The 27,035-nt window shown below is 38.2% G+C and overlaps 1 protein-coding gene across 2 annotated transcripts in view; it reads right to left on the reverse strand.

Moving 5' to 3' along the window:
* Positions 1 to 27,035, reverse strand: part of LOC121959055 (protocadherin-15-like) — a 398,851-nt gene that overhangs the window by 87,769 nt on the left and 284,047 nt on the right. For both annotated transcript variants that reach the window (XM_088069675.1, XM_088069674.1), the window contains exons 21-26: positions 23,276 to 23,395; positions 22,934 to 23,119; positions 21,763 to 21,999; positions 19,314 to 19,430; positions 16,814 to 16,954; positions 13,404 to 13,516 (exon numbers count right to left, since the gene is read on the reverse strand). In XM_088069675.1, coding sequence (XP_087925801.1) covers positions 13,404 to 13,516; positions 16,814 to 16,954; positions 19,314 to 19,430; positions 21,763 to 21,999; positions 22,934 to 23,119; positions 23,276 to 23,395 — 914 coding nt within the window. The remainder of the gene's footprint in view (positions 1 to 13,403; positions 13,517 to 16,813; positions 16,955 to 19,313; positions 19,431 to 21,762; positions 22,000 to 22,933; positions 23,120 to 23,275; positions 23,396 to 27,035) is intronic.

Genomic DNA, 27,035 nt, shown 5'->3' on the forward strand with positions numbered 1-27,035 from the left:
CAAAGAGGCATGCTCAAATAAAGCCATAAGCAAGCATGAACAGACATCAAAGAGTTGATAACTTTTCAGCATACAGCTTCAAACTGTGCACACCCATCTTTATAAATTGGCTGAAGCAACATGGGAATTGTAGTCTATAATTTAATATGGTCCACAGATGCCACCATTAGGTGGCAATATTCTTTAGCTCTACAGATATTGTTCATCAAAAATGTGTCTACAAAACAAGATAAATGTCATTTCCTCGTGCAGCTGTGGCACAGGAGGTATAGTCAGTTGTCCTATTTAATCCCTGTGTGTGACATTAACATTGTATTATTATCAAATGTAAATCATTTGAATTGCATTAACCTGTAAAAAATATGCTATACAAATAGTTGGACTGCTTAACTGATTGGTGCCTCAGAAAATATGCACAATATTGGATTTTTTTGCTGATGTTCAATATACGGATATATAAACAACCCATCTGGCTGATAACTGATATCTATAACAATGTATCAGTTTTTCTCCCCACCTAATTTTACTAATCATCAAGTCTCTTCCGTAGTGTATTTAACATATTATGCATACTCTTATCCTGACAGCCCACCAGCGCATAGAGACATGAAATACAATGCTTTTCATTGTATGGAATATTCATTCATTGTCAAAATAAGAAAAATTCTCTAACTTGGTTTGTCAGTAAAAAATATATATATTTGGTTTGTGATGCTGGCAGAAATCAGCATGTTGGCTAATACTGATATTCTATTTATCTTCTTACACCGATGACGTGCAGATGATATTGAAAATCTCTATAAAGTTTCAATAGGAAAAAAATCTAGAGAGATTCTTTTGCTCAGATTTGCTTCATCCATTTTGAAAGTTTCTGTAAATCTAAATCATTAGATTTATAAAGCAAAGCAATAAAAACCCTGGCTCTGTATATTTCACAGCTGTGTGCACTATGTGAAAGAAGTGTTGCAGAGGAGAGACAGATGTAATTCTTCTGTCTGTTCCAAGTGCAAGATTAAAGATTTAGTCGATAAGACTATATCTTCTTATCGAAGCTGACTGAAAACTAAGTCTCTTGTTATTTCAGTTACCTCCATGGTAGACAAATGGGATTGTTGTCTTTCAAAGGGAAAGTCAAAAGTTCTGGGTTTGTAATTGTCCAGCTGGCTGATAGTGATAAAGAGTGTGACCTCCTGAGTGGCTGTCTGCGATTCTTGAACAGAGCGTGTACTGTATATCAGTGCAGAGAACCAAATAGATAGGCTCCAATTTATCTCAATCTCTCGCCATGGTGTAGCATTTTATCTCTGTCTTTGTAATGACGCAAGACAAAGCAACATATTACCATCTTTGATCACACAATTTCTTGATTAAAAACAAAGCTTTGATGTTTAGAAGTGTTTTGGCTCTTAACTCTCTCAACATTCTCTAATTAGATTCATTAACAAAGTAACAGGCTATGAGGCATTTTGAAAGTGTGTGTATAGGGAGGGAGTAATGCCTGCATTGACAGGCGCACAATCACGCAAACACACACAGGCACAAACACAAAGCAGACACACATACATGCTCACATACATACACAAGCGAGGGAAGTGGTGGGAGGGGTTTGTAGATTTCAATAATCTTTGAAAAGGCAATATTTTCTTTCTGTTCACTTAACCTCATGCTGATAGTTGCCACTGGGTGCTGATAACTATTCATGTGTATGTGATACTGGCTGCATACTAATTCTGCAGGTGCAAGGATACTCCTACAGTGAGAGAAACACAGCAAGCAAAAGCAAGAGAGAGATTCTGCTCTACACACAGTTGCTACAATGATTTTACAAACTTCCTTCTTGGCTTATTAACTGTTTTACTAGGTGAGAAACTCACAGAGTGAAAATGCACAAACAGCAGGTTACAGTGCTTAAGCTTCGCCTCACTGGTGTTCAGTCTCACTGCACTGTGAGCGTGTGTGTGTGTGTGCGTGTGTGTGTGTGTGTGTGTGCGCAAAAGTGCATCTGTTTGTGTTTGCGCATGCAAGCATGTCTGTATCTCAATATGCAGTATCTTGCAAAAGGATTCACCCCCCTTGGTGTTTTTGCATATTTTGTTGTAATAGCAACTGTAATTTAAATTTGAATTTTTCATTTGGATTGTAGGCAATGGACCTACACAAAATAGTCAAATTGGTGAAGTAAAGTAAAATAAAAGAAATAAATTTAAAAAATGCTATGATGCCCTTAAATAGGACCTGGTGCTACCACTCACTTACAAAAGTAACACAGTTACACAGAGTTTGTTAAATAAAGTTCACCTGTGCACCTGTGTGCAATCTAAGCTTCACATTATCTCAGTATATTTGCACCTGTTCTAAAAGGTTGTCATGCAGCAAAATAGAAAAGATCCTAAGGAGAGGGGGGTTAATAGGCACTGTAGTCAACTTCAAGGCATAGCGGACACACAGACATGAATAAATCCATGCTTCCTAGGTCCAACATGTTAATACAACCCCCAGAGCGTAACATCTTCTGTTTGGTATGCCAAACAGCTTTTTAGACTATTAAATACGTAGATAAAAAAATTATTAAAACTATGGTATGTCTGCTATGATTTTACATTAATGGCAAATGAAGTTGGAAAAACTGCATTATGTAATGACAATCTGCAAAACTGTGGAGTCCCTGCTATCTACAGTCTGTCTTGCAAGAAGAAGAACAGTTTTGTTTTGAGTTTTTACAGAAGCACATTGGATTTGACATGAAACATGTATAACCTATATAGAAGATTAAAGTGTTGACTTTCAGCTGTTTCCATTGGATGAACAGTGTAGGGAATTGCAGACCTTTTCATACGCCAGAGGGTAAAAATAAAGCTACGAGTCCTACACTGCTCATTCTATATGGATGTGAAAAACCATAACCACACTTGAAGCTGAAAGTCAGCACTTTAAGCTCAACTGTTTCATTTGTAATGCAGTTTGCTGGAGTACTGAGCCAAACCAGCAAAACATGTGTCACTGTCAGACTGAGTCAACGGCTACACCGGGGTTAGGCATCTCAGTGGCTAAGTACTAGGCTAGCTCCTTTAATATCTGTCAAAAAACATGCACCAGTTGGAACTTTGTTGAAATTTCAGCATGTGCATGTTACGAAGGCGACCAAGAGGACAAGGAGAGCTGCTGGGAGCTGTTGGATCACTGTGGTTGTTTGGAGGATGTCTGCAGTTTCAATGGATGGAGATGCAGAGGGGCTACGATGCTAATGCTAAAGCCAAGCTGTAAAGCATCGCACCAGTTGCATGCCCAACACAAGAGGTATGTGTAGCGCTACACTGTCAATGGCCATTTAAATTGTGTGCACACATAAATGGGCATAAAGCCAATGCATTGGTAGCCAACGCGCGTGGATAATAAACTTTGCATCAACTTTCATTTTGTTGCAGCAGACTGCTACTGACTGTCTATTCATCATGGAAATGCACAACACAGTGACGGATGTAAAACAACGGGACTAGAGGTCAAACTGCTAGTAAAACCAGCAGTGTAACTAACGACGTTGAAGCTCTAAAACAAGTAGTTAAGCCCACCACTAAAGCGAGAAATCAAATGCAAGGTTTAATGTTAAAGGGAGAAAAAACTAAGGTGCAAAGTGCTTTTGATGAATTGATTGATTTGTGCGAAGAAGCAAAATGAAGGCATGATTCTCTGTTGGTTGTACTGCCATGTGATGAAATAGAAAAACATGAAATGTGGTTCAAAGTTAAAATGCTTTCAAATGATGAGTTCATTGCTTATGCGAAACTGCAGATTTCTTCTAATAAAAGTAATGCATATAAAAATGATGGTGTTGTAGCTAATATTAACCCAGAAGACAGTGTTTCCAATGTTGATAGCAAACACTTGAGTAGATCAAGTGCCACATCCTCTGCTAGGATAAAAGCTGAGGCAGCTTTAAAGGCAAAACATGCTCTGGAGAAGAAGGAGCAACATCTGAGGAGAAAAAAGGAGCAGCTTGAGTTGGAAACTGAGCTAGCCGCAACCGCTACTAAGTTGGCAGTATTACAGGCCTCCGATCTCAAAAGTTCTTCTCAAGCACCTTCAAATGGCATGAACTCCTATGTGGAAAAAGAAAAAAGAAAAAACGAATCTTTCAACATCTTAAAGCCAATGGCTAAGGAAATCAAGCCTGACTCATGTAAATCAACACAACAAAATCACATGACAAAAGCATCATTACAACATGACAAAGCAATGGATGTGTGTCCAAGGGAAACTGTGCAATGGCTTGAATCTGCTTCAAACGGTCGACATATTACCAGTGAACAACAACAAGACAACAACGTACTGGGAATGTCACAGTGTTTTCAAACACATTCTACATACCATCAACAATTCAACCAAAATCTACCCAGGGACCTTCTTACCAACATGCACAGGCAAAATGAAATCACTGCACCTCTGGTGCAGCAGCGGAGGTAACTGTCACTACCACCAAGATATATCCCCACATTTGATGGATATCCTCTACAATACTGAGCCTTCATTAAAGCCTTTGAGCAACGATTGGAGGAAAAGGAAAGAAAAGCATATTGTTTGTACTTTTTGGAAAAGTTCACCAGAGGGCAACCTCGAGAACTGGTGCATAGCCACCAGCATATGGATCCCGAGCATGGTTATGCAGTGGCAAAGGACCTTCCTGAGGAACATTTTGGTAGTCAGTACAAAACCCCCACTGTGTACATGGACTTTGGCCCGGCAAACAATTAAATCTGAGGACATGAAAGCACTCAGGGCCTATTCCTTATTCTTGCGTGGCTGCTGAAATGTAATGGAGGAATTTGAGTACATGCAGGAGCTTGACATGCCTTTTAACATGAGAGCCATCATGTCAAAACTGCCATACAAAATCAGGGAACAATGGAAGACCAAAGCTCACGACATAATGGAAACAAGCTAGCTTCAGAGATTTAATCTATGAATTCATTGAGCGTTGTGTCAGCATTCTTTCTGATCCTCTGTTGGGTGACATACAAGACCTAGCATCCAATTCTACTTGGGTTAATCACCAAATTTCGCAGCCCAGAAACAAGGTCAAAGTGCTTCACATCAAAAGGTAAACAACAGCTCTGGAACACGGAAGACACCATCTGATAAGCGGCTTGCTTCATTCACAATATGTGGACATACAGGGGCCGGTAAGGACTGCTGTGTGCTATCCTTCCTTCCTGGTAAAGGTCAAACCTGCAAAGGGAAATCAAATAAAAACTTACGCCTTCTTGGATCCTGGCAGTTCAGGGACATTTTGCTCAGAACCTTGGATGCAGAGGCTAAATGTTACAGGAAAACAAACTAGCTTCCTGCTGCGCATGATGGGGCAAACCAAAGTGAGTCAAGCCCACTCACTGATTGGTATGGAAGTATCTGGTCTGGATAGCAATGATTTCTATCTTCTTCCAGAGGTCATCACACAGGAGAAAATGCCAGTCAGTCCCGACGACATGGTGACACCCAAGGACCTGGCTAAGTGGCCGTACCTGTCCAAGGTGCACATTCTGAGCATAGAGGCAAATGTTGACCTGTTGATTGGGACCAATGCACCCAAGTTATTGGAACCTTGGGAGGTTATAAATAGCCACGGGAATGGCCTGTTTGCCGTGAAGACTGTGCTAGGATGGGTAGTTAATGACCCTTTGAATGGAAGCAGCAATGTGGACTAGGAGCTTCCCTCCGCTACGGTGAACCGAATCTCAGTGTGTAAACTGGAAGAAATACTTGCAAACCAATACAACCAGGACTTCAGTGAAAGAAAGTTGGAGGAAAGGTAGATGTCCAGAGAGGACCTTACATTTCTTGAAATAGTGGAAACATCAGCTGTACTACATGAGGGGAGGTACTGTTTGAAACTACCCTTTATAAAAGGAGAGGTCTTTCTGCCAAACAACTTTGCAGTGGCTAAACAGAGGAGCCAGGGTTTGAAGAGAAGGTTTTGTCACAATGGTCACTTTCTCCAGGAATATGTGAGGTGTATGAACGAGCTCTTTAGTAAAGGCTATGCAGAGCAGATACCTCAGCAAACATAGTGTCCACCATCTGAGGAAAGGAACTCTGCATGTGGTGGACTGTGGAGCCACATTTCAAGGCACTTTGCTGAACAGTGAAATCCTGCAGGGTCCTAACCTCACCAGCTTGCTACTTGGTGTCCTTACTCCCTTCTGACAGGAGCCAGTGGCATTCATGGGGAATGTTCGAGCCATGTTCCACCAGGTGAAGGTTCCCAATAAAGATCAAGATTTTCTTCATTTTCTCTGGTGGCCAGATGGAGATGTCACAAAGAACCTTGTGGAGTTCCGAATGACCAGTTCGGTGCCGTGACATCCCCCAGTTTTGCAGGCTAAGCATTGAGGAAGGCTTTGGTGGATAATCAACCGAAGTTTTTGGCCAAAGTGCTTCAGGCTGTCAGGCAGAACTTCTACGTGGACTGTCTAAAGAGCTCAGCCACTGAAGGAGAAGCAATCCAAATGATAAGACATCTCATTGCTGTGTCAAAAGGGAGGCTTCATCTTGGAAAAATGGATCAGTAACAGTTGTGCTGTTTTGCAAGCCATCAAGGGGGATCAAAGGGCCAAGGACCTGAAGGAGTTGGATCTGGATCAAGGCAATCTTCCAGTGGAAAGAGCTCTGGGTTTACAGTGGTGTGTTGAGATGTATACATCACATCTATTCACATCTATTGGGTCCATGTTTTTTTCTGCATCACTGCCAGTTTGCTGTCCTCTATATCTGATACACGGAGATTAGACTGACATGATTTTATTGAGCATATCCATCTATTAAAACATTAGAATAAGATGTTTGCAAATTACTTCCAGGACGGCATATATGACCATTATGGTTGGCTTTAAACACTTGGATAACATGGTCAGGTTTAGGCAACAAAACTACATAGGTCATGGTTAAGGTTAAAATAAGTATGTTTGTTACCCACATAACTTAACGCAAGAATGTTATATTCAGTAAGTACAATAAAATAACATTTGGTTTCAAACGCGACATAAACAGCAGCCTTCTGAGTCAAAGTCCTGAGTTTGTTTGACCTATTCATCAACCCTGATCTTATCCCTTCACAGACTTTGTCGTTCTTTAAACAACATAACCTGACTTCCTCCTAAGCTTTCATAATTTCTACAGTCACTAGTTAATGAACATAAATATAAGTCCTAATAAGATGCTTGTACAAATCCGCCCTTCCAGCTCCTATTCTTGTTTCCTTTTTTCTTGTTAATCCATTTTCTTCTTTTGCTTATCCTGGTCAGGGTCAAACACCAAAACAAACTCCAAAACTGGAGACTGAAAACTTTTAAAGTGCAATTGCAGATTAAACAAGTAATCCTGTTGTTACATTTTCAAACATTATTGTGCCACTGTGCAGTTGTCTCCAGATTGTGTGTAGTCTAACTTGTCAAACTTTAATGGAACCTTTTCAATTTTTTTTTTCAACAGAGTAGCCCCTGACCAGAACAAAACATTTTTGGTACAAACAAAAAACACATAAACATAAATGTGTTCACACATTTGTATACATTTGTACACATATGTATAGCAAGATGGATGCCAAAACACTGGTCTGACCAATCACGAGCAGCGCCACCAAACGTGAGCACATGGATTGGCTGACACAGTTGTCAATCATGGCAGAAAACCCCCTTTTTGTAGATTGAAATACTTGTTAAAACCAAACTAATCTGAAAAACGATCACTTCACCAAACATCAGGGTGATATGAACTTCCTTAAATGACAGAAACAATCTTTGGGAAAATCTTATTTGACGTGTATTTTAAGTTTTCAGTTTGGCCCATGTCCCATTCACTAAAATGGAGGGGATGGGCTTTATGGCCTTTACTGCAACCAGTCACCAGGAGGCAATCGAGATGTTTTTGGCTTCACTTTGGGGAGCTGTCATGTTGTCCACCTTCACATACAGTTTATGTTATCGTGGCACTTGACAGTTTACAGCAGTTAAAGATCACCTTGAAAAGAGAATACTGAATATAAAATGGTTTTTAAACTTTCATTTACATGTTTTTGAAAGTTTTAATAGTGTAATTTTAGGAATTATGCATTACTGCAATTTTTAATTTACAGTTAAAAAAATTTCCTCAGTACCCTTATTTAAGAAACACTGGTCTTAACTGAATATGTGTAAAAGGGATTTTTATTTTAAATAGAACACAAATAGAATGCACAAACCTGCATTGCTGTCTGGCTCACTGTCTTTTCTTGAAATTTCTTCAGAGGGACATGAAAGTTAGAGAATTTCAAACTGACCATATGGCCACTTTAATCTAACAGACTCTTTATCAATAATGCCACATACAAAATGCTTTTCAGGGTTTAGGCATGTGTAGATTACTAATTTTGGACTTAAAAAGTAATTTTGTATAACTTAATGTAGTGATGTACCGTAAATGTACACTAAACTAAAAAAGCTGCTTTGAACAGATCCCTTATTTCCGTCACTGTTTTTCATGATAGAAATTTATATTACAAATTCAGCCTTGCCCATGGCTACAGTGCTCTGTTGAAATGATACGAAATCATTAAGCAGTATTAGTAAGCTCCTAAAACCACATTGGTACAATGGTTAGCTTTTATTCAATAAAACTGGGATAATTAATTCAAAGCTGGTGCAATGTACTCTACGCGAACACAACATGGAATTAGAAAAACAAAAAAAAAACACTATCTCATATGCGCACACTAAAACACAGGCACAAAAACTGTACAATATGAGGCACCCAGAGAGACGTGCAAAACACACATACAAAAGACAAATACCCACAGAAAGGGACATCCACAGTGCACAAATATAAAAATGTGTTCATTAACAAATACAAACAAACAAAAAAAAACCCCAACTACACACAAGATTCAAAAAGTGCACACTCGCATAGACAGACACACACACACACTTTTAGCTAGAAGCTATGTTACATATTCATAAATGCAGTATTATATGGCTGGCTGACATCTCCCTCTCTTGCCTCTAACCCTTTTCCTAAAAATAGAGAGGAGCTTTACTGTGCTCTGTGTAAAAGACAAACCTTGACATCTTGAGATTTTGTCTGTAATGGTGAGAAAATATGTCTGTATTGGCACTGAAGTCACAATTACTCCCAAACAGGCTCATTAGCTCAGAGCTTATAGTGCCCAGGTGTTTGAGTAAAAAAAGCTAGAGCAACTGAAAAGTAAATACAGATACATTTCTTCTATGAAACCAGAGTCAAAGCGATGTGATTCTTGCATGACAGGTGGCATGTCAACTATGTGAAAGTACGTTGCATCATAGTAAAATACTTTAACACAAGGAAACAGATTCTGCAAGAGAGACAAAAAGAATGACAAAGCTATCCTTAAAAAGCTCACTTTGGTTGAGCAGAAACAGGGTCCAACCTTGAGTCGTTCAGTTATTTTGAAACATATGGGAAATAAGATGTTTAAAAGCATCCGCTCCTGCAATTTTTACCTCAGTCTGATGTCTCAATACTGCGCCTGGCAGATGACATAACAAGCAAGCAAATGGAAGGAAAGTCATTTCAAACAGACATATAGAGGGGCTAAGAAAAACAGGATGTCAGGAAAAAAAAGTATGAAGACAGGAAATTAGAAGTAACTGTAATTTTGAAAAAAAAAACAAACAAAAAAACAAAAACAAGATAGAGAATGGCAGCAACAGGACAGAACGGAATGGGAAGAAAGGTGCATAATAAAAAGGTTTATATGTTTAATGAGAGATGAGATACGACAGAAAGACTGACAGATCACGTTAAACAGAGGTAGTAGCTGTGGATTATGGGCCAATTGCACATCTGACCCCACTCTTACCCTCTGTCTACTCAGCCAGTCAGAAAGGAGGAAACCTGAGGTGACTTAATGAACTCATAGAGGCAGGACAATGATGACTTAAGTGTATATTGTAGTGCTAATGGTTGAACTGGTAGTGTGTGACCTTTACATATACTGAATTAAAGTGAATGTGTGTTTGTGTTGTCTTTACAAAAATATGAAATACTTCACATACTACACTAGTTGTTGTTTTATAGCTTCTGCACATAGACATCTTTGCAGCTAGAGAATTAATAAAAACATTTATTTGGCTTTGTTTTTGTATTTAAAAGAAAAAAAAAAACATTATTAGACGCTATCTCTTAATTCCGTTAGCTTCAGACATTTAATGTATTATTGTTTCACAACTGTCAGTATGCTTTCCTCTGCTGAGGGCATGGTTTGCCATTTTTGAGATGTTCAAATGCATGGTTCACGCTTATTTCAGTGTGCCGGTGCTCTGCTTAACACATTGTGGTGAGGGACAGAAAGCTTTTTAAATGCAGTGTAGTCAGTTCCATGTTGGATGATTCCAGTATTTAATTTTCAAGCTAATATCTGCTGATATCGATAACATGTGAATATGTGAATATTATCGCGCATCCCTATCAACTACCAGTTGACAAAATGCCCCACTCCCCAGCAGATCCAGTGTATCTATCTACTACAAACATGTTCAAACGGTATACAGACTCGACTTACTTTGGCACACTGCAGGGGTGTGCCGGCTTTGTATTGGTGAAGACCCACACTAAAGCACACAAAGGAACTCACTGGCAGAGCTGGCGCACCATGTACAACAGCCTATGTCCTTGCTGCAGCTGCTGTGGGTTTGATTCCAACCTGCAGCCCTCTCTCTGTCACCCTTTAACTCTAAAAGCTATCCTGTCAAAAAAAATCTTACAAAGGTCTTTATAAAAAAAAAAAAAAAAAAAAAAAACATGCATACAATGGCGATTATGGATCCTACTGCTTTTTTTGCAGGTCCCACCCACTGTGTTGTGATTGGTGAGCTTTCTGAAAATGGATGCCCCCAAATCCTACACACTGAATCTTTAAAAAAATGAGGTTGTGGGTAATTCAAGTGTTAGCCAATCACAGCACAATAGGACAGGACTCAGCTAGAAAAAGATACATAATAATATGTCATAGGCAGATCAACGGTGGACATAGAGGGAGTGACTGCCCATTGTGCCCTTTTACTCGTTTCTTTTACTGATTTTCCAGCAGACTGGGAATGGCATGCTGCTGCCCCTTTAAAGTGATGCTTCACATTATGCTTTGAATTGAATTCTGGGATTTCTAGTATCAAAATTAATTTGTAGAAGTTCATACATTTCATTTTTATTCTCCTCTAGAATCTCGTTAATACTTTGATTTGTAATCAAAATCAAGTAAGGCAAGTAAACATCATGCTGCTCAGACTCAGCACCTTCAGTTTTATAGTGTGTTTGTGTTTGTGTGTGTGTGTGTGCGTATATATGTGTGTATGTGTGCAGGCGCTGTACAGCATCAGATCCGAGAAAACAGCTATCAGAAAAATTATCCACTGCCCTGTAGTGTGATTATTCATGGTTGTGTCTATAAATGTGGTGGAACCATATTAAGTGCTCTTTGCTTTAATCCATCAGAGAAAGTTAATAATAATAGATTCTGTTCTTTGCATATTAAATCTTCTATCCCATATTTTAATTATACCAATATTAATGCCTTTTATGAATTTGCCAGATGAGAAACAAATCCTCTGTCTTAGTTGGAAGAGCAACTGGGTACCATCCAAAGTTTCAGATGCTTTTTTTTTGGTGGTGTGTGTGAAATTGAGATGAATGTCCCTCTCTCCATTGGATTGCAACAACTAAACTCTTGGAACAACTAAATGGCTGCATTCCCACATTCAGACAGCGAGTATAAACTCTGATGGAGCGTGTGATATCAGCCCTAAGTTTTATTGCTGTTGTATTAGTAATTTACAGCTTTTCAAAACCTTTACATTCAGCAGGTTTCAGCAGCAACACGATCAACATCCATGCAGGTATCTATTCATTTTGTTAGAGAAAACACCATGTCCATCTATGATGCTCTAACAGAAAGCAGTTATAAGCTTTGTGTCACTTTACAGTGTGTTAAACACAGAGCAAAGCTGTACGAAAGCCTCATGGCAAGATCTCCTCCTTTACTGTGCTTACATGGGTGCACTAGTAGCAAATATAAAAGTAGATGTTGTAAATCTAAATGACATCAGTCATGTTCTAATGTGTGTCATAATTATTGTGATTTTGGCAATTGAAGGTTAATTAACAATGAGCGTCTCTCTCACTGGCAGGGTTGGCAACAACTCTGCACTGAAGTCAAAATTATTACAGAATTTTACTATTGGAAAGATGATATACTAATCAAACTGGGCTGTCTATGCACAGACACAAATGCTTTTTAAATTGATGCTACATCACCAGAGAAAACAGAGAAAAAGGATGCTTTTGCTCAAGAGGTAGAAAACCTACAACTACCAGAATGCACTGCACTGCACCAGACCAGGAAATGCTTCCACTGGTGCAAACTTGTACATGTGAAACAATGGAGGCCAACTGGCAAGAGACGATCTCTTATTACAGTCAATAGGTAAGCTAAATGTTTTCCTGAAAATATTTGAGGTGAGAAACAGGCAACTCAGTAACAGAGTCGTGGTTTATATTTGATCAGAGCTGATTAGTTTTACTGTTTGATCTCAGTTTTCACTGTGCAGGAAGCAGTACTGCGCTGACTTCCTGTTCACAAACTTGTGCTATTACCGCTAAACACAGCACTAAAATGTGTTTATAAAAACATTTAGAGAGAGAGAGAGAGAGGTGTGTCTGTCTCTTGGGCCACTTCTATACAATTTGTCTCCGCAGAGAAATCAGCAAAGTATCCCTTTAAGGTTTGCGTCATGCACACAATGGCTTATGGCTTTTCCCACAGATATTAAAAGCATTTTCCTTAGTAGTTATCTCTGTAAAGTAGTTTGGGTTGTCAGTGATGGAGTATGCCATTCCTGCACTGAATTCAAATGGCACACGCATGTGTACGGGATTCACAGGACACAACACACACACATTCTAGACAAAATCTGGATTAAAGCCAGCACATGTGCATGTTGCATGCACTTTGTTCGCATGAGTACACTTCATGTAATGACGTAAACCGTAAGAGTGGAAATGTCGGTCCTAGGTATTTTGAAGAGTGAACACATTTGTGATGGTGAAAGTAGAGCAATAGCAATGTATAAAGACGACATCACATTTTTAGATTTACAACTTGCTTATATTCTTCTGTTGTACTTCTGACAAAGAAGCTGCACAAACTACATTTTCTGTCTCCAGGGATCCATAAATGTGTCATTTCGAACAGGCCTCTGGTACTTGTATTACTATGAAGTTTTTAATGTTATCACCAGTCACAGCAGGTGTTGCCACATCAACCAGAACTGAAATTGTAAGGATTATAACTAAAAAAAACAGTGTGTTCTGTGTGTGTGCATGTGTGTGTGTGTTGTGCTTACCTGTATTCTTCTTGAGTGAACACGGGAATGACAGAGGGCTGCAGGACTGTGATCTCTACGAGAGTTGTATTCTCCTTTACTGGCTCACCATCATCATAGGCCACCACCACCAGCTGTCAATCCAACACACATAAGTAAAGACAGAGTCACCATATGCAGTAAATATCCAAATGCTTGCTTGAAACGTGATTGTTTATTGCTGCCACTGCTCTCAGTTTAAGCCCGCTAACATTGTAGTGATATCAATTCATAGCATTTTACAGTCTGCTGACGGTGAAGACAGCAAAATAAATTGATGCAGCTAATGCATGACAGGCTGATAATAAACCAAAATAAATGTCTGCATTTTTTCTGCCTGCATTCTAAAAGCACATTATTTGCATGGGAAATGGGGAGCAGGATGAGTGCGTATCCCACCGGTGTGCTTATTTTTTCCTGCTTAGCCTTTTTTCTTTGTTTAATTGGGGGGTAACCACTTCTAACCAGACCCAAAGGATTCCTAATGAGGGCCAAACCTAAATATCAAGACACTGAAAAAATGTCTTTTCTCCATCTTATTTAGCCAGGAAATTGCTACTGATACTGCATTGGCCTTCATTATATTCATAGACTCGGGCTCTACTTAATGCTTTGATAACACTTAAACTGCTGGAAACTTCCGAACTTTGCTGAAACATGTGGTAGCTAGAGGAATACTTCACCCCAAAATGACCATTTCTGTGTCAGTTACTCACCCTGTGTTACATTCTATTTGTGAGGAAATCTTTGTTTATGTCACATGCCTTAACAGTGAACAAAGAATCAAAAACTGTGAAACTTCTCAGTGAACTTCAGTAAACGGGGTCCACTTTTAACAGTAAATTTAAATTACAACATCCTTTTACAAACTCTAACACAACATTTGCATTACAATCAAATCTCATTTTTCCAGTCATATGCTCAATACTTCCAGAAAACATGCATTTTTCATAAAACCTTGGTATTTAAAAAACTTCAGTGTTTGAGTAGTGCGCCTGGGCAACCATGGGAGCTCGTTCATGAGACAGGAGTTCTGCTGTCACTCATCCATGCCTGTCACTTCTGGGCCAATGAAGAATGTGGGAGGCAAAGTTGTGACGAAATGCACGAAAAGAGTTCAAATGTGTGCGCTGCTCATCTTTGCAATAGATAGTAGTTAATCGTGGATAATAGTTTTTGCGTAAGTGTTTTCATAGTAAGGTTTTAGCCTAAATGCATGTGCTTCCAAAGTACTGAACATATGATGAAATAAATGGAACTTTGATTATACTGTACAAAATGCGTGCCAGTACGTACATTTTTTTAAAATAGTTTTGCTGTTGTTAAAAAGTAGTCCTCATTTATTATAATTAATCAAAACTGTTCTCAGTTTTTGGATTCTTTACTCCCTGTGGAAGCATGCAAGACTTCAAGGTAACACAAGGTGAGTGAGAGATATACAAATAATAATTTTGGGAGTAGAGTATTTCTTTAAGGGCCTTGCTTAATGGCAAAAAGACTTTTTTCAACTGCACTGAAGATGTAAATGGTTTTACTTTTAATTGCAAACCTCTCTCTAGCTTTGCACATTTGCTTATGCATGCCAAGCTGCTACGAAAATGTTTTCTTTAAAACACCTAACACTGTGGTGCCATTTAAATGTGATGCAAGGAAATTAGGCAGACATTTGCTACATATCAATGAGATTGTCTAACTGTGTATCTGTCCTTGTAAAAATGATACCTTAGACAGTGTTTATCTCAATTATAATCCCAAAACTGTACACAGTGTTGGACTGATTCATTTTGTTTGAGTTATTGGGAGCAAATGAGGTAGAATTAGTCCCCTGAGTGACATCTTCAGAGGACGCTGAATCCTTGTTGTGTTAATTAAAGCCCAATGAAAAGATGAAATTAGCATTGCCCAAAGCCCCATTGAGAAGTGCAGCTGAGAAAAAGCAATTTTTAAACTTAAAAGCTACTGTACACTTTGTAAAAGTGGATGGGGATTTATAAAAGTATTACGTGAAAAGACACCCTTATGTACACAAATGCTAAATGTAAGCAGTAAAATGTGAGAGTGATGATCAAATTCATTTTTAATGACTCAATCTATGAGATGTCAGCCCAATCCTCCACCCACTTAATCCAAAAATCCAAAAAACTGGGATACATCAGATAATTCTTTTTCAGTAATGATTTCTGTATTGGACTACAGCCCCGGTGCCAGTGTTTACAGTTTGAGTAGATCAATTTGATTGATTAGGAATTCCGTTAAGTAATGCAGCATATGGTATTTACATTGTGATATACAATAGACTCCCTGCAGGATGGCTTTAATTAATACACTGAATACATTACTGTACAATGGAAGTTAAAATTATGATAGTGGGAGAATATTTTACTGCTGTTTCACTCCATCACAGATGTGCATGTTTTATAATATTTATAATGCCAAGTGCAAAATAAATATACCATCTTGTTATGTTCCTGGTGCAAAAAAAGAAAAGAAAAAAAGCTGCATATGTATCCAGTGCCATATAAAAATGCTACTGAGCCACTGTGCTTAGGTATCAATTTGAGGTACTTTACTTTACTTGTCTTATTTTTCTTGCCACTTTATACTTTTACTCCACTACATTTCAGAGGGAATTATTGTACTTTACTTCACTACATTTATCTGAAAGCTTCAGTTATTAGTTACTTAACAAATTTATATTTTTTACGTAAAAAAAAACATTAAAGCTCATAAAATATGATATTTTGTTATTAAATAAATCAACAATTGCTTGTTTAATCAATCAGTCGATTCACAAAAAATTTGTAGTGTTTTTTTAATGAAAATATTTTCTTTTATTTTAAGATTGCATTGATTGATTTAAGTCTGCATTGCATAGTTGTAGTTTTAATGCTTTAAGTATGTATGTATTATTTTACAGTAGCTGAAGAAGTTAAACCCACTAAAGACAATGGAATGCTGCTGACACTGCCAAGGACAAGGGCCGACTGCAGCATATCATTTGCTCTGCAGAGAAGGTGATTGAGGGCAATCTGCCATCCCCACAGGACCCGTATACCTCCACGGACCCCCACCGACTTCTGATTCTGATTTTCCCTTTGCAGACTGTTTAATTCCAAAAGATTTTGCCATCCCGAGAACCATGCTACTTTGGTGGCTGAAAAATCAAAATTTACAAAAGTCACAAAAATAAGCATCATCATGTGTAGCAGAATTTGTCATGTCTTTTCTTATTTACTTATTTATTTACTTATTTATTTCTTTAGGAAATCTATTCACAAGCCCTTAAATCATCATGTGACCCCTTGTGGGTGTCCAAAGCGGTGGCAAACAATATGGTGTACATTATGGATCACTGATGACCCGTAAGTCGAACTGTGTGTGTGCATACTTACACTGAACTTGAGGTTGGGTTCCTCGTTGAGGTTGACTCTGGTTACCACCTTTCCCGTCTGTTCCTCTACATCAAATATACTTGCAGAGTATGGATAAGCCTCCTGGTTCACTTTATAGCGCACTAGACCTGCTGGGGTACCCTGTGAAGAGAATGAGTACACTTAAGATGACGGATTGAGATGAATGTGGCATTAGGATGTAATATATCTTTCATGCTTCCTGGTATACTGCCACGCTCACAGACTTTTTGCAAAGTAGAATCAAATTAAAAGCATAGTGTGGTAATGACTGTGTAATGACTGCTGCAGTATTTAATATCCAAAGCAATTAGATTGGGCCAAAATGTCAGAGAGAGTGTCCCAGCCCAAGTATATATGAAGCAGTTAAGACATATACACCACTTGGGATATATGAGTTTCAAGTCTGGGCAGTCTAATGATCACCTACCTCTCAAGTGTTGTTGATAATGAGCTACCATCAGTTAGTATGACTAATTTGGCTCAAAATGTCAGGAAAATACATAAAGTTAGATTATTTTATTTATTTATTTTTCTGCAATATAGTATTACAGATAACTAGCTCACAGTTTTTCAACATTTGTCTGTGGGACAAACTGGGCTGGTCACTTGCTGTAATTAATTCGGTGCTGTTTGCATAAAATTCTATTTCTGTATTATTCTTTATACTTTTTTCTTGATTGCTTTATCTTTATTAAGGCTACAAATCTGGTAGGTTCAACAATGAATAAGTTATTATACATACATACAAACTGTGGCTATAATCTCTAAAAACAAATATTTGTATGCTGTGGAAGGTTGTGGTTTCTGTTTGTAGTCTGAGTGGTTTAAGGGAGCTTTGGTTGCCTGCAGAAAAACTGTCTGTGTGGAGAGCAAAATAGGTGTAACGCCGTATTCACATTGGACACAGAACGGCTGCAAAGCATGGCAATTTTTCATGGGGTGCTTGCTTTTGGCACCCATGTTGAGCAGTCAGACCATTCACACTGGACATGCCGTGGCCTTGAGGTCTGCAGCAATAATTTCAGCATCTGGTCCATTTTTTCTGCGAGCCACGACCAAATCTGGCGGGAAAACACACTAAATACTCTATTATACACAATAGTAAGGGTATATTCCATATGATATACATAATCTGATCATAAAATATGCATCCATTGCTTCCAGAATGTTTGTCAGATGCACATGTGAGCAGTACTACAGTAGTGAAAAGTAACTCAATACATTTACTCAAGAACTGTAATGTTTTGAGGTACTTCCACTTGACTTGAGGATTTCCAATAAATTAGGGTTAGGGTTAAATTTCACTCGACTACATTTAAAAGTAAATATTGTACTTTTACTTTTGATCGTTCAAGTACATCTGTCAAGTTCTGGATTTTTACAAGCAACACTTTCAATTCAGGATTTTTACCTATAAAGCAGTAGTTTAGACTATAGTATTTCTGCTGTATTTAGGGATCTGAATACTTTTTCTGCCACTTGCAGTACTGCAGAAGTGTCTGTTCCAATGTGCTATCATTTAATAAAAGCTCATATTGAGTCAGCAAAAGCTCTCTGCGGCAAATTCTTATAAAGATTTGTACTTCAAGTAAATTGTGGGTCTGAGGGGTATAAGTGACACTGGCATGTAAATATTATATATATATCCAAGGCTGTTAAGGTGCTATTTAGTACCTTGTTTGAGCACTAGGAGCCTTTACAGCACACAGCTTCGACAGTATGATGTTACTTTTTGACCCAGGAGAGTCTGGTTTGATGCTCAAACCTCAAGTTTGAATCAATTCAGCTGATGTAGGAAGACTGCAAGCACATTAGTCAAAGGAAACATGGGCCTGTTAAAGAGCCTTATGGGTAACACCGCCAGTGTAGAAGATTTCACACGGTTATGTGGGACTGCGAAGTAAGATTGTGGCTTCTTGAGCAGTAATAGAAAGTGAACGTACTTTTTAAAATATATATTTACTCTGTGATTCCTACACTGGAAAATTGAAAATTTACCAGTTGGTTGTTTCCTGTTTTCGACAAAGACAAGAGCTATTATTCACACAGCTGCTGCATTTCAGATCTGCATCTAAACAAAAGGCTGTGTGACTCAGCAAATCCACACATGCTATATTCATAGTGCACTTAGAACCTGCTATGAGCATTTTACAACCTTTTAAACCTGGAGTTTACTGCACCAGACTATCTAATGGCTCACAATGGAACTCTAAAGTGAGCTAACCTTCATTTTACAGCAAGCAGAATAAACCAGCCAATATTACAAAGATGTTTCGAGTTAAAAGCCCAATTGAGGTATCACTAAGTGCTACACTGGGGTTAAAAATGGCTCCACTGGAGAAAGAAGTGCAAACACATTCAAAACACACACACACACTCTGGAGACAAGCGTCATTATCTTGCATCATTCCCATACATAATTTGAGGAACAGACTGTGAAAAACAGTTTGATTGAACAGCAGCAGCTGGAAATGCTCACCGCAGGGTCAGAGTCATTGGCCATCACCGTGGTTACGATGGTTCCCTTGACAGCATTAGGGGCAACCAGGCCTCGGTACACTGACTGGCTGAATACCGGAGCAAAGTCATTCATGTCCTGGAGAGAGGGAAAAACAAACACACAGTATGGCGTTATGATTGTAAACATACAGTACACCAAGCTGTTTCTGTTTTTCCACTAAGTGCCTGAAATTTTACACATTTTTAATACGAATGATGTGCAAACTGACTTCGTAAGCATTTTGCTTTTTGCTTTCACACAGATTTTAAATTAAACTTAATTCTTACTTTCATTTTCTCTCTGCAGTCCCAAAAATTACTCACCACAGCAGATTCACTTGAACATCTGGCCTCCATAAAGGAGGAAAAGCGACAGCTGTTTACAGGAAAAAAAAAACCTAATGCAGGTAACACAACCCTTGAGCCCATAACCTAATGCTGATGATAATATATGAGTCTTTTTAAAGGTTTGTTTTGGCTTGTATTTAGAAAGAAGATCCGTTTATCCATGAGTAGTATAAATGGGGCAGTCACAAGACAGACCACCTGTGTGTGTTTTTGTTTTCCTTTCATCACTGCAGGTGTCAGCAGTACTAGAAAACAGCAGTAGGATTAAAGATGAGGACAGAAAATCTGGAGTTTACATTACCTTTAGATGTGATACTGTACACATGGGTGACATCTCATTTGAAGAGTGGAATAATAATGACAAATAGTGCATGGGCTTCCTAAAGCTGAAGGAAGGTTAGATTTAACTTTTATTTTTAAAAATGCCCTCAAAATTAAATATAATACAAATTTTACTTAAACCTAAATTGAAGAAAAAATATATGAACCACTTCAATTACTTTGTTTTTGAGACAGTTTTGCGCAAATGTTTATTGTAATTTATATATTTTTTGTCTTGTGGGGAAGTCAAACCATTGATGAATGGATAGGAGTAATATATAAAATAAATTGAATGAAAAAGTTATCTTTCACCCTCAGAGTCTAGAAATAGCTTCGTTTTGGATTCAGACCAAGTGGACTGAGTACATTAAACCTTTAAGCTCAGACTTAAGCTGACTTGACCTAATACATGAGTGAGAACATAATGGGATTCATATTATCTTATTGTGTTGAACAGCTCGCTCCTTATCAATATCTTTTCTTCTTTTCAACCCTCTGTAGCATCTAAGGTAAATGTGTCCTAAATTTGATTGTAAATTATAACAGCTAATGTTAAAAAAGAAAACCTTTTGAAGAGCCAGGCTGTGAGTTGGGTTTAGAACTTACTGCATTTTTAAATTTTTTTTGTGGAGTTTTGTTTTCTTGTTTCTTTTAAGTGGCACAGTTTTGTGTGAATGTATTTGTAGTAATACTGATACTATATAAAATGAAAAATAAATGAAAATAAATTGAAATAAATGTTCATCCAAAATAAAAATAAAATCAAGAATAGCCAGAATTCTTGAGACTAGAATAGCCACCTAGTAGTTGTATCTTTCATCCAAATTAAAGTCAGAGTTTACATTCATGTCTGTCCAGACTCACGTATAGCCATGACACCTGACAGTGTTTCAAATATTGAGGATGCTGCAAAGAAGCTATAAATTCTAAAACATAGACGCTTGACGCACATCTTCAACTCAACAGCACAGAGGATTTATACAGTCTTCACAATTTAAAGATTAGTGTCACCAATTCAGTAAGTGATCAAACGTGAAACCATCTGTTCCTGAGTTATGGCGTTGAATAACAGCCAGAAAAGTGGTTTTGCAGAACACTATGATATCACAGTGAAGTTGACCTTTTGGATATGAAATGGAAAATGGAAATTTGATTGAAATAATTATAAACAATTTAAGTAATTAATCATTTGAATTCTTCAGTATTCTTATGGCCGAAAATGTGTTTTATGAGGTCACAGTGACCTTTGACCACCAAATTCTCATCAATTCATCATCGAGTCCAAGTGGACAAATGTTTCAAAATCAAGGGAATTCCTGTTCTTAAGATATCGTGCTTATAAGAATGGGATGGACGGATGGACAAACATCCTGAAAACATGTTTTTCCAAGCCACAGCTTTTGCCGTCGTGGAGGAATAACGAAATGAAGTGAGGACACCACAGGAGAATAGTGTTTCTGATTAACCACAGGCAATGTATTGTACTGTGGATTTTAAAATTAGTCCCACAGTTGTCAGATTGAGACATACATGCAAAACAATAAGTAAACACAGTGTAAAAGGGACTGAAATTAGCAGTTATAGGTTGTTGCTTTAACTTTAACTCTAAAGTTTTAATTGTCAGAGCCTCTTGGCAAGTGATAAGTATACCATTGCATTTTGTGCATATGTAATAAATGTGCTAATGTATGCAAAAAGAAAACAAAAAAACACTGGTGTGGCCCCTGACTGTCAGTAAAAACAAACACCCACACACTCACCATGATTCTAACAGTAACAGTGGCGAGTCCAGGAGGCATGCTTCCCTCTGTGTCCATGGCCTCGACTGTGAATGTGTATGTGGCCTCTGAGTCAGTCAGAGCCTCATAGTCCAGAACTTTAAGAACCGACAGCTCTCCTGTCACTGGGTCGATGTGGAACAACCGAACGATGTCCTGGTTCAAGCCTTCAGTTCTGATTCGATATGTGAGGTTGGAGCCAAGGTCGGCGTCTATTGCCTGCAGAGAAAGAGAGACTTAGGGAATTGGCCAGAAAGTAATATTATCCCTGGCGGATTTACGGCAAGCTGAATTTTTTGTATTTGCCAGAAGGACAATAATCCACATATGTTGGGGCTGGAAACATAGTGTTGTATTTTCATTAGGTCTGTTTCGGGCTGGACTTTCTGAAACGCCTGTGGAGGAGGCTTTTATAGTCTAGCTGGTAGCCTGCATCTTATTTTCCTACTGTAAGTATATAACTGTGTAGCAAGACGGTGAAGTTGCCTTGTTCTTGCTTTTGTTTTTACATTTCTCTACAACTCAGTGTGTCTTCAAGTGTTGTTAAATTACAATCATGACTTTTTAAGATGTCTGTAGTGCTTTCTGGAATGCAAAAAAAATCAAAGTAGATGGAGGTAAATAACTCAAAGTGTGATTATGATGATGGGTCTTACTAATTGCACTTAGTAATTGAATTCATGACTTGGAGGGATAAGGGCACCATAAATTTGTTTTGAGAAAATAGCAGGATGGACTCCCTTTTTGTTCAAACCATGAGCCAGGTTTGTAACAATTGTTGTTGTTTTTTTAAATGGTGGCAGGCATTTTTAGTGAGTGAGGCATTTTTTTAATTACTAATGAACTTGTTAATGCTCGCTGGTGGACAAATTATGTTGTGTAGACTGTTAAGTAACAAAATATTTTGCCTTTTCTGCACTGCTTTATTTGTCAGTTATTGTGTTGTTAGCTATTGTTGTTAAAGTCGGCTGATGGAGATATAAAGCTGAAGCCAATACTACACTGAAACCTCACAATTTATAAGATTTTACAGCAGGAATAAGAATTATAACATTATATACTGTATATAACTGAAAACAGGAAAATCATAATAGGTCCCCTTTGAACATTACATCAGTTGCAAATGGACCAATCCATCAATCATCTCACTCACCTTTAGCTGTAATATGACCGTATCTTTGGGGCTGTTCTCTGGTAGGCTGACATTGTAAGTTTGTTGGATGAAAATTGGGCTGTTGTCGTCTACATCCAGAACCGTGACTGAAAGCGTCAATCTGGATCTCCGAGGGTCCACTGCACCATCCCAGGCTTCGACGATCAGAAAGTAGTGACCTTTAACCTTTTAGATAACAGAGAACCATAGTCAAACATCGACATTACGGCTACACAAAAAAACACCCTCCGTTCATCTTTGCCACTGTATACCACTTTCTGTCTTTTATTACATTCAATGTCTATGACATTTATGTGAAAACACATTATCACTTCCTCTGACCTCTCTGTCCAGTGGCATTGCAGTTCTGATCGCTCCAGTGGCGTTGATGGAAAACAGCTTCTGGTGGTTGACGAGCCGATAATGGACCTGACCGCTTGCCCCCAGATCTGGATCTGTAGCCTAAATACAGATGCACAGAAATAACACAAGGACACGTGCAATAAAAGAGGAGGCCTAAAGGTTGAGATCATCTGCTTTGAAATGCCTGCAATTCGTCAGACTGGCTTTGAAGCGAAACCATCCTTTAATTAAAAGAGAACGTCCTCTCAAATCCAGTTAAATGTGTGTGTGAATTGAGTGTGCCTGTGAATGTATACAAGTGGTAAAACACTTCACCTCATTTACAAAGCTTCTCTTCTGGAATAAAGAGAAATATATTTGCAAGTGGGTGAGTGAATGTGAGTCTGTTTGAGAGGGAGCGATACCAGGAAATGACTCAGAAGAGAATTATCAATGCAATTTCCTACCTCACAGTTTCACTTGGAGAGATTCTGCCAAATTGTTATGCATCCATATTTGTCTTAGCTGTGACCTTCTGACCTTGCACTGATTCAACACCATTTTATACACAGTCTTTCTATAGTGGTTTTTTTTTTCAGCAAAGGTGCCAAAATCACAGTACAGGTAGCTTTTTCTTTCCTTCCCTACTTCTTTCCTTTCTTATTTCATGTAATTGCTCTCATCTCTCTCTCTCTCACACACACACACTTTCAAGGTATAGCTTCAACAAGGTGACAAAGACAGACCTCTGCAATCTTCTCTCTCTCTACGTCACTTTTTCCTCAGTGTGAGCTCACAGCTTTCCTTTTCATCTTTATTGCAACTTGTCCAGAGCAATCTAACTTATTCACCACAAGAAGCAACAGATTAACTTTCCAAGAGTTAATGAGACAGTAGTTTCAGTTTTTACTTGGGGAAAAAAGGTAGCACTTCTTTCCTTTGTCATCTGACTATCTATCCCTGGATTTCAGTCAAACTCTGGCTCCGTCTCCACATCATCTCTTTCAACTCATAAAATAAGGTGTTGAGAAGGTGACAAATTGCTAGCCAGTGTTCCTTTCACCCTGTCTGAGTATTCGTCCTGTCCAATCAGCATTCTGACGGCATTAAAATAGATGAGACCCGAGCAGAGGAGAGCAGAACAGAGGAACTATTAACACAGTTTGTGTATTTGTGTGTGCGGGGCTGAGGTTTGCTTACGGTGCTTTCTGGCTCTAAAAGTCCCCAAAAGAAAAATAGGATTCAGGGGTTAGTAGCAAGTGTTAAAATTAATTGCTTCACACCTGTTCCTGCTGCTAACAGTCAGAAAAACGCGTGTGTGTGTGTGTGCGTGTGCGTGCGTGCGTGTGTGTGCTAGAGCAGTCAGGACTTTGCATGGCAAAATTAGTCTGGGGAAAGATTATTCTGAAATATATTAAATGTTAAAAACTGCCTCATGATTAAGCATAATCCCTTCAGTATTTGCATCTATTATGTTTCAGTGTTAAATATGTCAGCAAAAATCTGGACAATAAACTCCTTTTGACTGAAGACATCGCCATGGAAATGATGTGACGTTAGTAGGAATGTAGTGATCACAGCGAATAAAAACTATGACAGAATGTATTTCAGATCAAGCTAACATAATTATGAAAAGCCAAAACAGAGTGGAATCAGTGTCAGCTGCTGGCGGCTCTGCGTGACTGTACTTAGATACAGTGCTGCTTTGAGCATCAGTATGCTTACATACCCACAATGGGCCTCATTCGCCAACCTCTGATAAAACTGCAAGGAAATATTGTCTTATAACACCCTTTGCAGTTTTCATGAAGATTTTGACACTAACCATTTATTACATTATTAGTAAGAACATAATCTACGCACATTCAAGAGCACACGTACACACACGTTTGTGCAAAATAATTGGTACTGTGTTTTCTGTAATTGTACAGCTGTAAAATATAATAGGATTGAATTACAATAACAGTTTTGTAATTCCTAAAGCTTATTTATTATATATTACTCTACAAAAACAATTATGATCTGTTAATGTAATCACTACACTTAAACATCAATGCACATCAGTTATGTTGATGGGAACCTTGCCATCTCATAATTTGTGATTGATCAAGCCAGAAAATATCACAGGTTATTCACAGGCTGGACAAAAAGTGACAAAGCAGTGTTCAGCGTAAGTAATAGAAACATTGCGTGAAATAGTCCACCTTCACTCTCTCTCTCCCTCTTTGTTTTCCTCTCAAAAACACACAAGCACACCTTGGAGAACACTGTGATGCTCATCCATGTCATCAGTCAAACACAAAGCATACCCTTTGCAGGTATGTATTGATGTCTGGTCCTACACCCTCTTCAGACTTTTAGTTGGGCATTCTTGAATAATTTTTTTACTCTTCTTTAATTTCTGTATGTGCACACTGCTGTCAGTCATGACCTTTTATGGGGATTTGTGGGGCGTTTACCAATGCCGATTAGGATCAATTGGCACACACTTCAAACTTATGAGGACAATAGGATTCATCATAATAAGAGCACAGGTGTGAACAATTCTGCAGTTTAAGATCTTAAATCTTACATAGACTCATGTCTTAGGACATTTTTTTAAGAATAAATCAAAGAAAAAAAAAAGAAAGATATTGGTGAATGACACCCAATGACAGTGCTTACATGCTGATTTCTAGCAGGTAGAATGTTTGCCATGTTTACCAACTATAGCATGTTAACATCCTTACATTTCTCAATTAGCACTAAATGCAAACAAGTGAAGCTGAAGGGTATTTGAACATAAAGGGGAAAAAGTACATATTGGCCTGTTGATGGCGCTAGATGAAAGAAAATTAAAGTATCCTCAAAGTTATTTGAATTCATCCTTTGGGGGCTTTGATAGTTTGTTTAAAAGTTTGTGGCAATCTATCCAACATTTGTCAAGATATTTCAGTCTGGTCCAAAGTATATAAAATGTAACTTTAGAAGCAGTGTCAAAAATGTCAGTTTAATGTGTTTATCTAACCCCTATAACTCAATTCCTATTTAACTTCCATTTTATTTGCTGAACTGTGTCACTTCTTGCTGTTGCAGTGACCCATTTTTTCCCGTTTGCCCAATTTTAGATCATTAAAGTTTCATCTTATCTCACACAGTGACTATTAGCATTAATAGAAATTAGGTTGTGTTTCGCCAGTGTTTTGCAGACTTGAAGAGAGAAAAATGAAGCCCTCTTGGTTTGATTTGCATTCAGTGATTCATGGATATCTGGGTGTAAAGCTGTATTATGAATTTAATGGAGCATCCAGCTTTTGGATGATTATGTGGGGTTGTTTGGAGAAGGGACAAAGAACGAAATGTGGAAAATGAGAGAGGTGGTGGTGGTGGTTTAAATGGCGGACGGATAACACGTTGGTATCAATCTTCTTAACTAACTCCTGGCAAGACAGTACATATGCTAAACACAAACTATTCCTTGAGGAGGCAGTGTAAAAGGGGCTAGTAAAGAAATGTATTTATTTTTCAATATACATGCACCTTCACAAGTGCGTTCGGAGTGTCAATCTTGCAATATTTTCTGGAAATTGAGTTATAACATGAAAGATTTAGCACTGTGATGTCAGCCAACTAAAATTATTGAGAAACTTAAATAAGATAAATCAAAGCAATTTTCTTCTGCCTATGTAAATTACCAAAGGGGCAGATGTTTGAAGGAAGGTTTTATGAACAGTTTTGTTTCCTGCTCAAATGTCAAACGTCCAACAGTAAAGTTGTCATG

Source organism: Plectropomus leopardus, chromosome 19 (assembly GCF_026936395.1).
Source record: "Plectropomus leopardus strain MGB_pleo_1.0 chromosome 19, ASM2693639v1, whole genome shotgun sequence".
Lineage (NCBI taxonomy): Eukaryota > Metazoa > Chordata > Actinopteri > Perciformes > Serranidae > Plectropomus > Plectropomus leopardus.